This window comes from Oncorhynchus mykiss, chromosome 11 (genome assembly GCF_057628025.1).
Source record: "Oncorhynchus mykiss isolate SJ-2025 chromosome 11, ASM5762802v1, whole genome shotgun sequence".
Taxonomy (NCBI): Eukaryota; Metazoa; Chordata; class Actinopteri; order Salmoniformes; family Salmonidae; genus Oncorhynchus; species Oncorhynchus mykiss.
In genome coordinates, this window is record NC_143032.1 from 82,690,141 (window position 1) to 82,705,132 (window position 14,992).

Consider the following 14,992-nt stretch of genomic DNA (forward strand, 5'->3'; position numbering starts at 1 on the left):
CCACAACTTGCATTTTAAGCTGCGAGGGAATCTTCCTGGCTAGGTGAATGTGACGACCCTTACCTGATGATGCTGGCTAGGTGAATGTGACGACCCTTACCTGATGATGCTGGCTAGGTGAATGTGACGACCCTTACCTGATGATGCTGGCTAGGTGAATGTGACGACCCTTACCTGATGATGCTGGCTAGGTGAATGTGACGACCCTTAGCTGATGATGCTGGCTAGGTGAATGTGACGACCCTTACCTGATGATGCTGGCTAGGTGAATGTGACGACCCTTACCTGATGATGCTGGCTAGGTGAATGTGACGACCCTTACCTGATGATGCTGGCTAGGTGAATGTGACGACCCTTACCTGATGATGCTGGCTAGGTGAATGTGACGACCCTTCCCTGATGATGCTGGCTAGGTGAATGTGACGACCCTTACCTGATGATGCTGGCTAGGTGAATGTGACGACCCTTACCTGATGATGCTGGCTAGGTGAATGTGACGACCCTTACCCGATGATGCTGGCTAGGTGAATGTGACGACCCTTACCCGATGATGCTGGCTAGGTGAATGTGACGACCCTTACCCGATGATGCTGGCTAGGTGAATGTGACGACCCTTCCCTGATGATGCTGGCTAGGTGAATGTGACGACCCTTACCCGATGATGCTGGCTAGGTGAATGTGACGACCCTTACCTGATGATGCTGGCTAGGTGAATGTGACGACCCTTCCCTGATGATGCTGGCTAGGTGAATGTGACGACCCTTCCCTGATGATGCTGGCTAGGTGAATGTGACGACCCTTCCCTGATGATGCTGGCTAGGTGAATGTGACGACCCTTACCTGATGATGCTGGCTAGGTGAATGTGACGACCCTTCCCTGATGATGCTGGCTAGGTGAATGTGACGACCCTTCCCTGATGATGCTGGCTAGGTGAATGTGACGACCCTTCCCTGATGATGCTGGCTAGGTGAATTTGATGACCTTTACCTGATGAAGCTGGCTATGTAAACGTGAGTGAAGGTAGCCATCAGATACTGACAGTCGAAGCGATCCATGATGCCCCCGTGACCAGGGATGGTGTCTGCAAAATCCTGACAGGAGAGAGAGAAGTTTTTACAGAGAAGGACCTGAGAGCGAGCGAGAGATAGATACGTTTTTAGTGGAGTTTGGAGTGTGACTGTTTGAGGTTGTCGACAGGTGTCTTTTATACTGATAACAAGTTCAAACAGGTGCCATTAATACAGTTAACGAGTGGAGGACAGAGGAGCCTCTTAAAGAAGAAGTTACAGGTCTGTGAGAGCCAGAAATCTTGCTTGTTTGTAGGTGACCAAATACTTATTTTCCACCATAATTTGCAAATAAATTCATAAAAAAATCCTACAATGTGATTTTCTGGATTTCTTTTCTCATTTTGTCTGTCATAGTTGAAGTGTACCTATGATGAAAATTACAGGCCTCTCTCATATTTTTAAGTGGGAGAACTTGCACAATTGGTGGCTGACTAAATACTTTTTTGCCCCACTGTAAGTTATTACAGAGAAGGTCCTGAGAGCGAGCGAGAGCGAGAGATAGATAAGTTATTACAGAGAAATCACAGATTGTGTCTTTAAGGTATCCATGGAGATCACCCTACGCCAGCCTGTGTGTGTTCTCTCACTTTGATCTGGAACGCTCGCTTGAAGCCGCTGGCGAAGAATCCTCCAAAGGGACCAATCAGAGAGGCGAAGGTGGAGAGCACCACACTGTGCATCTGATACGGGTACAGGTTCACTGTTTTCTGTAGAGACGGACACACACACGTTGTTTAGGGTTTCCGATTGGACTCACTAAAACAAGTACCACTATGTATTGGGAATCAGCTAATTAGTAAATGTTCTGAACAACATGGTAAATACAACTCAGTATTGACCATGTCTAGAACACACAACAACAACTCAGTATTGACCATGTCTAGAACACACGACAACTCAGTATTGACCATGTCTAGAACACACAACAACAACTCAGTATTGACCATGTCTAGAACATACGACAACTCAGTATTGACCATGTCTAGAACACACAACAACTCAGTACTGACCATGTTTAGAACACACGACAACTCAGTATTGACCATGTCTAGAACACACAACAACAACTCAGTATTGACCATGTCTAGAACATACGACAACTCAGTATTGACCATGTCTAGAACACACAACAACTCAGTACTGACCATGTTTAGAACACACGACAACTCAGTATTGACCATGTCTAGAACACACAACAACAACTCAGTATTGACCATGTCTAGAACATACGACAACTCAGTATTGACCATGTCTAGAACACACAACAACTCAGTACTGACCATGTTTAGAACACATGCTCAACAGACCAGTAACAGACCAGTCTGCCTGTCTAGAACACACAACAGACTCTCTCTCTGTCTCCCATCCTCACCAGACCAGTCTGCCTGTCTAGAACACACGACAACAGACTCTCTCTCTCTGTCTCCCATCCTCACCAGACCAGTAACAGACCAGTCTGCCTGTTTAGAACACACGACAACACTCTCTCTCTGTCTCCCATCCTCTCCAGACCAGTAACAGACCAGTCTGCCTGTCTAGAACACACGACAACAGACTCTCTCTCTCTGTCTCCCATCCTCAACAGACTAGTAACAGACTCTCTCTCTGTCTCCCATCCTCAACAGATCAGTAACAGACTCTCTCTCTGCCTCCCATCCTCAACAGACCAGTAACAGACTCTCTCTCTGTCTCCCATCCTCACCAGACCAGTAACAGACTCTCTCTCTCTCGGTCTCGCATCCTCACCAGACCAGTCTGCCTATTAATGTCTAAGCCATCTAGGAGCACATGAAACCATATTTTGAATTCTTCAACTGGGGATTTCTAGGAACGTTTCAGGAATTTCCTTACCCATGTGAGGACGTTCTGGACAGCGAAGGGAAATGTGTACTGTTGCATCACAAAGATGTCAGAGGGTTCACAGTCCGCGGTGAAACGGTTGGTCTCGCTGTTGTACTCCACAGGACATACAAAGTACTGGAACTGAGCTAGCAGGTAGGCCAGCTAGGAGAAACACAGCAGAGGATCATCAGTGAGGATGGACACTTTATTTCCGTGCTCTAAATGTAAAAAGGTACGACCACTATCATCGTAACTTTACTGCGCTGTAGTACTCACTACGAAGCCACAGACCAGGGTCCCGAAGAAGCCTCCTATAAACCCCTCCCACGTCTTCTTAGGAGACAGCTGTAAGAAAATTAAAATAAATATACATTTCATTTGGAACGTGTTAGGCCCAATTATTTCTCTCTATGTATTTTAAAATTCATGAAATATATATATATTTTTCATTGCAATTCCACTTCCTGAACTGGGAGTATAGAAACTGAATTGAGAGTTGAGTGGAGACAGATACAATAACAGCGTTTCACACAGGGGATGACATAGAGTTTCACACAGGGGATGACATAGCGTTTCGCAGCACAGGGGATGACATAGCGTTTCACACAGGGGATGGCATAGCGTTCCACACAGGGGATGACATAGCGTTTCACACAGGGGATGACATAGCGTTTCACACAGGGGATGACATAGCGTTTCACACAGGGGATGGCATAGCGTTTCACACAGGGGATGACATAGCGTTTCACACAGGGGATGACATAGCGTTTCACACAGGGGATGGCATAGCGTTTCACACAGGGGATGACATAGCGTTTCACACAGGGGATGACATAGCGTTTCACACAGGGGATGACATAGCGTTTCACACAGGGGATGGCATAGCGTTTCACACAGGGGATGACATAGCGTTTCACACAGGGGATGACATAGCGTTTCACACAGGGGATGACATAGCGTTTCACACAGGTGATGGCATAGCGTTTCACACAGGGGATGACATAGCGTTTCACACAGGGGATGGCATAGCATTTCCCACAGGGGATGACATGGCACGTCACACAGGGATGACATAGCGTTTCACACAGGGGATGGCATAGCGTTTCACACAGGGGATGACATAGCGTTTCACACAGGGGATGACATAGCGTTTCACACAGGTGATGGCATAGCGTTTCACACAGGGGATGACATAGCGTTTCACACAGGTGATGGCATAGCGTTTCACACAGGGGATGACATAGCGTTTCACACAGGGGATGACATTGCATTTCCCACAGGGGATGACATGGCACGTCACACAGGGATGACATAGCGTTTCACACAGGGGATGACAGTATCCAGCCTGTCCTGGCCTTACCTCAGTGTGCCAACCCTAACCCCAAGCCACATGTGACTCATCTTCACTGGGAAAGAAGGTCATCTATCTGTCCTACAGCCATACTGAGAATCTCTGTCTGTTTCTGAATTATTTCTCTCTATGTATTTTAAAATTCATGAAATATATATATATTTTTCATTGCAATTCCACTTCCTGAACTGGGAGTATAGAAACAGAATTGAGAGTTGAGTGGAGACAGATACAATAACAGCGTTTCACACAGGGGGATGATATAGCGTTTCGCACAGGGGATGACATAGCGTTTCACACAGGGGATGACATAGCGTTTCACACAGGGGATGACATAGCGTTTCGCACAGGGGATGACATAGCGTTTCGCAGCACAGGGGATGGCATAGCGTTTCACACAGGGGATGACATAGCGTTTCGCACAGGGGATGGCATAGCGTTTCACACAGGGGATGACATAGCGTTTCACACAGGGGATGACATAGCGTTTCACACAGGGGATGGCATAGCGTTTCACACAGGGGATGACATAGCGTTTCACACAGGGGATGGCATAGCGTTTCACACAGGGGATGACATAGCGTTTCACACAGGGGATGACATAGCGTTTCACACAGGGGATGACATAGCGTTTCACACAGGGGATGACATAGCGTTTCACACAGGGGATGACATAGAGTTTCACACAGGGGATGACATAGCGTTTCACACAGGGGATGGCATAGCGTTTCACACAGGGGATGACATAGCGTTTCACACAGGGGATGGCATAGCGTTTCACACAGGGGATGACATAGCGTTTCACACAGGGGATGGCATAGCATTTCCCACAGGGGATGACATGGCACGTCACACAGGGATGACATAGCGTTTCACACAGGGGATGACAGTATCCAGCCTGTCCTGGCCTTACCTCAGTGTGCCAACCCTAACCCCAAGCCACATGTGACTCATCTTCACTGGGAAAGAAGGTCATCTATCTGTCCTACAGCCATACTGAGAATCTCTGTCTGTTTCTGACGGTGTGTGTGTCTGGGTGTGTGGAGGGGTTGGGTTTAAGGAAAAAAAAAGACTCATTGAAAGAATGTCCAATAAAGTATTTTTCTTGTTGGTTTTAGGAGCTCCTCTTCTCTTCGTGGATGGACTGGGATTAGGGTGGAATTGGACCCAAAGTGACCCTGGTACAAACACGTCATATATTATAGCAATAGGGAATCTCGGGGCTTTGTGGTATTATATGGCCAATATATCACGGCTAAGGGCTGTTCTTGGCACGACGCAACACGGAGTCCCGGGATACAGCCATCAGCCGTGGTATATTGGCCATATACCACAAAGTCCCCAGATGCCTTATTGCTATTGTAAACTGGCTACCAACCTAATTACAGCAGTACAAGGAAATGCTCTGTCACACCCGTGGTATACGGTCTGAAATACCAACGGCTGTCAGCCAATCAGCATTCAGTGCTCAAACCACCCAGTTTATAATATATATATAATATAAGTGTACCTTAATGAGTGGCGTTCTGCCAAAGAAGAAACCAAACAGGTAGGCCATTATGTCATTGCATATCACTATGGAGATGGGGACGATGAACCTGGAAAACAACAACAACAAGATGTAAACATTGTCAAAGATTTGAAAAAACTGTTTACCTGTTATAGACACCGCTTACATACAGATTCAATATACCGTAACATACCCGGTAAGCTACCGCCCTACCACAACATACCCAGTAAGCTACCGTCCTACCGTAACATACCCGGTAGACTACCGCCCTACCGTAACATAACCGGTAAGCTACCGCCCTACCGTAACATACCCGATAAGCTACCGTCCTACCGTAACGTACCCGGTAAGCTACCGCCCTACTGCAACATACCTGGTAGTCTACCACTCTACCGGAACATACCTGGTAGGCTACCACTCTACCGTAACATACCCGATAGACTACCGCCCTACCGTAACATACCCGATAGACTACCGCAACATACCTGGTAGACTACCGCCCTACCGTAACATACCCGATAGACTACCGCAACATACCTGGTAGACTACCGCCCTACCGTAACATACCCGATAGACTACCGCAACATACCTGGTAGACTACCGCCCTACCGTAACATACCCGATAGACTACCGCCCTACCGTAACATACCCGATAGACTACCGCAACATACTTGGTAGACTACCGCCCTACCGTAACATACCCGGTAGACTACCGCAACATACCTGGTAGACTACCGCCCTACCGTAACATACCTGGTAGACTACCGCCCTACCGTAACATTCCCGGTAGACTACCGCAACATACCTGGTAGACTACCGCAACATACCTGGTAGACTACCGCCCTACCGTAACATACCCGGTAAGCTACCGCCCTACCGTAACATACCCGGTAAGCTACCGCCCTACCGCAACATACCTGGTAGTCTACCACTCTACCGGAACATACCTGGTAGGCTACCACTCTACCGTAACATACCTGGTAGTCTACCACCCTACCGCAACATACCTGGTAGTCTACCACAACATACCTGGTAGTCTACCACCCTACCGCAACATACCCGGTAGTCTACCACCCTACCGTAACATACCCGGTAGGCTACCACCCTACCGTAACATACCTGGTAGGCTACCGTCCTACCGTAACATACCCGGTAGGCTACCGTCCTACCGTAACACACCCAATAGACTACCGCCCTACCCGGTAGACTACCGCAACATACCTGGTAGACTAACGCCCTACCGTAACATACCCGGCAGACTACCGCAACATACCTGGTAGACTACCGCCCTACCGTAACATACCCGATAGACTACCGCCCTACCGTAACATACCCGATAGACTACCGCAACATACCTGGTAGACTACCGCCCTACCGTAACATACCCGGTAGACTACCGCAACATACCTGGTAGACTACCGCCCTACCGTAACATACCTGGTAGACTACCGGCCTACCGTAACATACCCGGTAGACTACCGCAACATACCTGGTAGACTACCGCCCTACCGCAACATACCTGGTAGACTACCGCAACATACCCGATAAGCTACCGTCCTACCGTAACATACCCGGTAAGCTACCGCCCTACCGCAACATACCTGGTAGTCTACCACTCTACCGGAACATACCTGGTGGCTACCACTCTACCGTAACATACCTGGTAGGCTACCACCCTATCGCAACATACCTGGTAGTCTACCACCCTACCGCAACATACCTGGTAGTCTACCACAACATACCTGGTAGTCTACCGCTCTACCGCAACATACCTGGTAGTCTACCACCCTACCGTAACATACCCGGTAGGCTACCGTCCTACCGTAACATACCCGGTAGGCTACCGCCCTACCGTAACATACCCGGTAGACTACCGCAACATACCTGGTAGACTACCGCCCTACCGTAACATACCCGATAGACTACCGCCCTACCGTAACATACCCGATAGACTACCGCAACATACCTGGTAGACTACCGCCCTACCGTAACATACCCGGCAGACTACCGCAACCGTTCCCCATATGCTGGAAGGGCCCCCCCCCCCTGAGTGAAAAAGTTTAGGAACCCCTGATCTAGGGTTAATGTTCGATGAAAATGATAGACCTTTCAAACGTTATATGCAAGTAACTTGATGCCGACGGTAATATGGCTAAAATTGTTGACATTCTGCTTTCACCAACCATCAGAATTGGTTAAAAAATAATCATAATAATTATGCATGCGATCATATTAGGCGATAATTAAGAGAAGTGATGGTGTCTGGAGGAAATGATCTCAAACGTTTCACCATGACAACATTATGAAGTACAGCCACATTGTCTAGGTGTCTGAAACGTGCCATAGAATTCACAGCTGGCAATGCCTCATCGCGGTTGGTGGGGAATAACCAACGTCAATGAGCGTCATCACTATCTTCCTTAAACTGCCGTTTAACCAGTTGAGATAAATCAACTCATTAAGTTTTACTCCTGGCTTAGAGTTAGTGCGGGCAGTGTTTTAACGTCACACTAAAACCTACTCTGGGCTGAGAGTTTATTTAGGATTAAAGCAGGATTCTTAGGACCTTTTCTGAGACGTTTCTGTGTGGGCCCGTGTCTGTCTGGGCGAGACGTTTCCTTGTGGATACGGGCCCTGGTCTGTCTGGGCGAGACATTTCCTTGTGGATACGGGCCCTGGTCTGTCTGGGCGAGACGTTTCCTTGTGGATACGGGCCCGTGTCTGTCTGGGCGAGACGTTTCCTTGTGGATACGGGCCCTGGTCTGTCTGGGCGAGACATTTCCTTGTGGATACGGGCCCTGGTCTGTCTGGGCGAGACGTTTCCTTGTGGATATGGGCCCTGGTCTGTCTGGGCGAGACGTTTCTTTGTGGATACGGGCCCTGGTCTGTCTGGGCGAGACATTTCCTTGTGGATACGGGCCCTGGTCTGTCTGGGCGAGACGTTTCCTTGTGGATACGGGCCCTGGTCTGTCTGGGCGAGACATTTCCTTGTGGATACGGGCCCTGGTCTGTCTGGGCGAGACGTTTCCTTGTGGATATGGGCCCTGGTCTGTCTGGGCGAGACGTTTCTTTGTGGATACGGGCCCTGGTCTGTCTGGGCGCAACGTTTCTATGTGACCAGAAACACTGATGCTTTGTCAAGGCTCTACGCTGACCTTTTTTACAAGGAGCATGTGACCTAAGTTGGAAAATGTAGGCGCACAATGACAAATATTTGGCGTAATAAAGCTAGAATCTGGTGCACTGGGGCTCCTAAATAAAAATGTCAGGTCGCACAGCAAAATATTTTGTGAGTAAACGGGTCGCATTGTAGAGCCCTGTGTGCATGTGTGTGAGTATGTGGTGTGTGTTTCTTACCAGATCATTCCTTCAAACAGGTTCTGAATGACTAGGTGAGACTGTGTAACCACGATCAGGAGGGTTACATGGGTCCACGCAAACTGGAGGGGCAAACCACACACACACACACACACACACACACACACACACACACACACACACACACACACACACACACACACACACACACACACACACGTTAGTGGTGGGGAATATGGATTGAGCACAGAGAGAAGTATAGTCAGTTCACTACTACTGACATCTACCACATCAATGACACAATGCTAGGCGGATGAAGATGCCTTTTACAAAGCAGGCTAGCAATGTGTGTGTGTTAGTGTGTGTGTGTTAGTGTGTGTGTGTGTGTGTGTGTGTGAGACGTACTGTCAATATAACACATAGCTGATCCTTTACGTTAAAAAGACACAGAGGTGATGGATGGAGACATTAAAATACAACATATTTGTGGAGGTGTGTGTGGTGTGTGTGAGGGGAGAAAAACAAGCTATGCTGTAATCTAGAATGTTCTCTTGGGCCAGACCTAGTATAGTACAGCTGGTTCTACTGGCTGTAATCTAGAATGTTGTCTTGGGCCAGACCTAGTAGAGTACAGCTGGTTCTACTGGCTGTAATCTAGAATGTTCTCTTGGGCCAGACCTAGTATAGTACAGCTGGTTCTACTGGCTGTAATCTAGAATGTTCTCTTGGGCCAGACCTAGTATAGTACAGCTGGTTCTACTGGCTGTAATCTAGAATGTTCTCTTAGGCCAGACCTAGTATAGTACAGCTGGTTCTACTGGCTGTAATCTAGAATGTTCTCTTGGGCCAGACCTAGTATAGTACAGCTGGTTCTACTGGCTGTAATCTAGAATGTTCTCTTGGGCCAGACCTAGTATAGTACAGCTGGTTCTACTGGCTGTAATCTAGAATGTTCTCTTGGGCCAGACCTAGTATAGTACAGCTGGTTCTACTGGCTGTAATCTAGAATGTTCTCTTGGGCCAGACCTAGTAGAGTACAGCTGGTTCTACTGGCTGTAATCTAGAATGTTCTCTTGGGCCAGACCTAGTATAGTACAGCTGGTTCTACTGACTACGTTTCAAACAACATTCCTACTCCCTATGTAGTCAACTACTTTTTAATAAACCCTAACAAAAAAAGAGTGGTAAAACATAGTGCACTACATTCAGAATAGTGTGCCATTTGTGTCGTAGCCAGGGAGTAGGCTAGCCTGGTTACCATTCTGTTTGTGCCATCATGCCACTCCATACCATATATACAAGGAAGTGGAATGTTAGCACAAACCGTTCTGGTGCCCAGGCTATGCAGTAGGGTGGATGGTATGCAGGGTGGTGGATGGTATGCAGTATGGTGGATGGTATGCAGTATGGTGGATGGTATGCAGTGTGGTGGATGGTATGCAGTGTGGTGGATGGTATGCAGTGTGGTGGATGGTATGCAGTGTGGTGGATGGTATGCAGTGTGGTGGATGGTATGCAGTGTGGTATACAGTATAGAGGATGGTATGCAGTGTGGTATACAGTATAGTGGATGGTATGCAGTGTGGTGGATGGTATGCAGTATGGTGGATGATATGCAGTGTGGTGGATGGTATGCAGTATGGTGGATGGTATGCAGTATGGTGGATGGTATGCAGTGTGCAGTACAGTGGATGGTATTCAGTGTGGTGGATGGTATGCAGTGTGCAGTACGGTGGATGGTATTCAGTGTGGTGGATGGTATGCAGTGTGGTGGATGGTGTGCAGTGTGGTGGATGGTGTGCAGTGTGGTGGATGGTATGCAGTATGGTGGATGATGTGCAGTATGGTGGATGATGTGCAGTGTGGTGGATGGTGTGCAGTATGGTGGACGGAATGCAGTGTGCAGTACGGTGGATGGTATTCAGTGTGGTGGATGGTATGCAGTGTGGTGGATGGTATGCAGTGTGCAGTACGGTGGATGGTATTCAGTGTGGTGGATGGTATGCAGTGTGGTGGATGGTGTGCAGTGTGGTGGATGGTATGCAGTGTGGTGGATGGTATGCAGTATGGTGGATGATGTGCAGTATGGTGGATGATATGCAGTGTGGTGGATGGTGTGCAGTGTGGTGGATGGTGTGCAGTGTGGTGGATGGTATGCAGTATGGTGGATGATGTGCAGTATGGTGGATGATATGCAGTGTGGTGGATGGTGTGCAGTATGGTGGACGGAATGCAGTGTGCAGTACGGTGGATGGTATTCAGTGTGGTGGATGGTATGCAGTGTGGTGGATGGTGTGCAGTATGGTGGACGGAATGCAGTGTGCAGTACGGTGGATGGTATTCAGTATGGTGGATGGTATGCAGTGTGCAGTACGGTGGATGGTATGCAGTGTGGTGGATGGTATGCCGTATGGTGGGTGGTGGATGGTATGCAGGGTGGTGGATGGTATGCAGTATGGTGGGTGGTGGATGGTATGCAGTGTGGTGGATGGTGTGCAGTATGGTGGATGGTATGCAGTGTGGTGGATGGTATGCAGTGTGGTGGATGGTATGCAGTGTGGTGGATGGTATGCAGTGTGGTGTACAGTATAGTGGATGGTATGCAGTGTGGTATGCAGTGTGATGGATGGTATGCAGTGTGGTATACAGTATGGTATGCAGTGTGGTATACAGTATGGTGGATGGTATGCAGTGTGGTATACAGTATGGTGGATGGTATGCAGTGTGGTATACAGTATGGTATGCAGTGTGGTATACAGTATGGTGGATGGTATGCAGTGTGGTATACAGTATGGTATGCAGTGTGGTATACAGTATGGTGGATGGTATGCAGTGTGGTATACAGTATGGTATGCAGTGTGGTATACAGTATGGTGGATGGTATACAGTGTGGTATACAGTATGGTATACAGTATGGTATGCAGTATGGTGGATGGTATTCAGTGTGCAGTATGGTGGTGGTTAGTCAGTGGTATCCAGGGTTACTTGGCTCATACACACCATATAAAACTGCAGGCGGTAATGTTTCTTCACTAGACTCAGAACAAACATGCAGAAACCTGTGAAAAATCAAATAACATGCAATCAGTTTCTCTCAAGGTCGGGGGGGCATCATCATCATCATCATCATCATCACATCCATATAGTGCCGAGCCGTATGACCATTGTTACACTGAGTTGTCAAGACAGAACCACCCGACGTGGATCCAGGCTAATAGAACTATATAATTTGTGCTGAAGGCGTCGGTTAAAACGTTCATTAATACAAGTAACGAGTGGAGGACAGAGGAGCCTCTTAAAGAAGTTACAGGTCTGTGAGAGCCAGAAATCTTGCTTGTTTGTAGGTGACCAAATACTTATTTTCCACCATAATTTGCAAATAAATTCATTAAAAAATCCTACAATGTGATTTCTGGAGTGTACCTATGATGAAAATTACAGGCCTCTCTCATCTTTTTAAGTGGGACAACTTGCACAATTGGTGGCTGACTAAATACTTTTTTGCCCCACTGTGTGTGTGTGTGTGTGTGTGTGTGTGTGTATATATATATATATATAAAACACTTACGTCTATACATATCTGTTGTACTGTGGCTATATAGATAACATGTTGCATTAACTGAATACTCGATTCTGATTGGTGTAGAGGGTTGTCGATTTTCTGATACACAACAAACATGATAAAATGGCTACGAAGACGCCGTTACGAAAGACGCCGTTATTCTCTGCGTTTAAATGTTAGAGGGTTTCCTATATGGAAAATATATGCACAAAAAATGTATGGAAAAAGTCCTGCTAAATGGCATAGACGTACAGTGTGTTCAGAAAGTATTCAGACCCCTTGACCTTTTTCCACATGTTGTCACGTTACAGCCTTATTCTAAAATGGATTAAATAAAATGTTCCTCAACAATCTATACACAGTCCCCCATAATGACAGAGTGAAAACAGGTTTAGACATTTTTTTGGCAAATTTAGGTTGAAGGAATTGTCCGTAGCGCACCGAGACAGTATTGTATCGAGGCAGAGATCTGGGGAAGGGTATCAAAAAATGTCTGCAACATTGAAGGTCCCTAAGAACACAGTAGCCTCCATCATTATCAAATGTAAGAAGTTTGGAACCACCAAGACTCTTACTAGAGCTGGCCAAACTGAGCAATCAGGGGAGGAGAAGGGCCTTCGTCAGGGAGGACACCAAGAACCCGATGGTCACTCTGAATGAGCTCCAGGGTTCCTCTGTGGAGATGGTTGTCCTTTTGGAAGGTTCTCCCATCTCTGTAGCACTCCACCAATCAGGCCTTTATGGTAGAGTGGTCAGACGGAAGCCACTCCTCAGTAAAAGGCACATGACAAGCCGCTTGGAGTTTGCCAAAAGGCACCTAAAAGGACTCAGACCATAAGGAAAAATATTTTCTGGTTTGATGAAACCAAGATTGAACTCTTTGGCCTGAATGCCTACGGTGAAGCATGGTGGTGGCAGCATCATGCTGTGGGAATGTTTTTCAGCGGCAGAGACTGGGAGACTAGTCTGTATCGAGGGAAAGATGAACAGAGCAAAGTACAGAGAGATCCTTGATGAAAATCTGCTCCAGAGTGCTCAGCACCTCAGAATGGGGAAAAGGTTCACCTTCCAACAGGACAATGACCCTAAGCACACAGCCAAGACAACGCAGGAGTTTTCTTGGCTGTGACCTGATTGTCCTTGAGTTGCCCAGCCAGAGCCCGGACTTGAACCCGATCGAACATCTCTGGAGAGACCTGAAAAAAGCTGTGCAGCAACGCTCCCCATCCAACCTGACAGAGCTTGAGAGGATCTGCAGAGAGGAATGGGAGAAACTCCTAAAATGCAGGTGTGCAAAGCTTGTAGCATCATACCCAAGAAGACTTGAGACTGTAATCGCTGCCAAAGGTGCTTCAACAAAGTACTGAGTAAAGGGTCTGAATACTTTTGGAAATGCAATATTATTTTTATACTTTTGCAAATATATATAAAAAAAAAAAAACGTTTTTGCTTTGTCATTATGGGGTATTGTGATGTCATTATGGGGTATTGTGATGTTATTATGGGGTATTGCGATGTCATTATGGGGTATTGTGATGTCATTATGGGGTATTGTGATGTCATTATGGGGTATTGTGATGTTATTATGGGGTATTGTGTGTAGATTGATGAGGGAGGGGGGGGGGGGGACAATTGAACCCATTTTAGAATAAGACTAACGTGGAAAAATACACAAGGGGTCTGAATACTTTCCTAATGCACCGTCTTCTTCTTCTTCTGTATTAAACACAGCACATGCTGTATCGATGGCTGTGTTTCCGCTGTGTTCCACCGAGGCTCACCTGCCAGGTAGAGAGTGAAGGAGATGAAGCGGTGGTATCGGACCAGGAACTGGAGTGAATCCTCTCTCTGAACCAACGCACCAAAGTACTCCGCCAACGTCTCACCGTAGAAGAAATAATTCACACAAATCAGGAAGTACCTGGAAGACAAACAAACAAAGATGGATACTGTGAATATGTACTTCTCTCTTTAAATGTGTGTGTTTTGCATCACATAGGCCCTATTTATTCAGTTCACACAAATCAGGAAGTACCTGGAAGACAAACAAACAAAGATGGATACTGTGAATATGTAGTCCTCTCTTTAAATGTGTGTGTGTGTGTTTTGAATCACATAGGCCCTATTTATTCAGTTCACACAAATCAGGAAGTACCTGGAAGACAAACAAACAAAGATGGATACTGTGAATATGTAGTTCTCTCTTTAAATGCGTGTGTGTGTGTGTGTGTTTTGCATCACATCATGCCTTATTTATTCAGTATCAATCAGTTCAACACAAATCAAAAAGTGACCTAAAGTTCCTGGAAAAACAGAGGAAGGATATTGTGATCCTTCC

General features: G+C 46.9%; 1 protein-coding gene across 2 annotated transcripts in view; it reads right to left on the reverse strand.

The window, feature by feature from the left end:
- Positions 1-14,992, reverse strand: part of LOC110536477 (phosphatidate cytidylyltransferase 1) — a 48,943-nt gene that overhangs the window by 7,820 nt on the left and 26,131 nt on the right. For both annotated transcript variants that reach the window (XM_090191250.1, XM_090191251.1), the window contains 8 exons: positions 14,436-14,575; positions 12,093-12,151; positions 9,132-9,214; positions 5,775-5,862; positions 3,190-3,258; positions 2,923-3,075; positions 1,659-1,778; positions 989-1,092 (listed from right to left, as the gene is read on the reverse strand). In XM_090191250.1, coding sequence (XP_090047376.1) covers positions 989-1,092; positions 1,659-1,778; positions 2,923-3,075; positions 3,190-3,258; positions 5,775-5,862; positions 9,132-9,214; positions 12,093-12,151; positions 14,436-14,575 — 816 coding nt within the window. The remainder of the gene's footprint in view (positions 1-988; positions 1,093-1,658; positions 1,779-2,922; positions 3,076-3,189; positions 3,259-5,774; positions 5,863-9,131; positions 9,215-12,092; positions 12,152-14,435; positions 14,576-14,992) is intronic.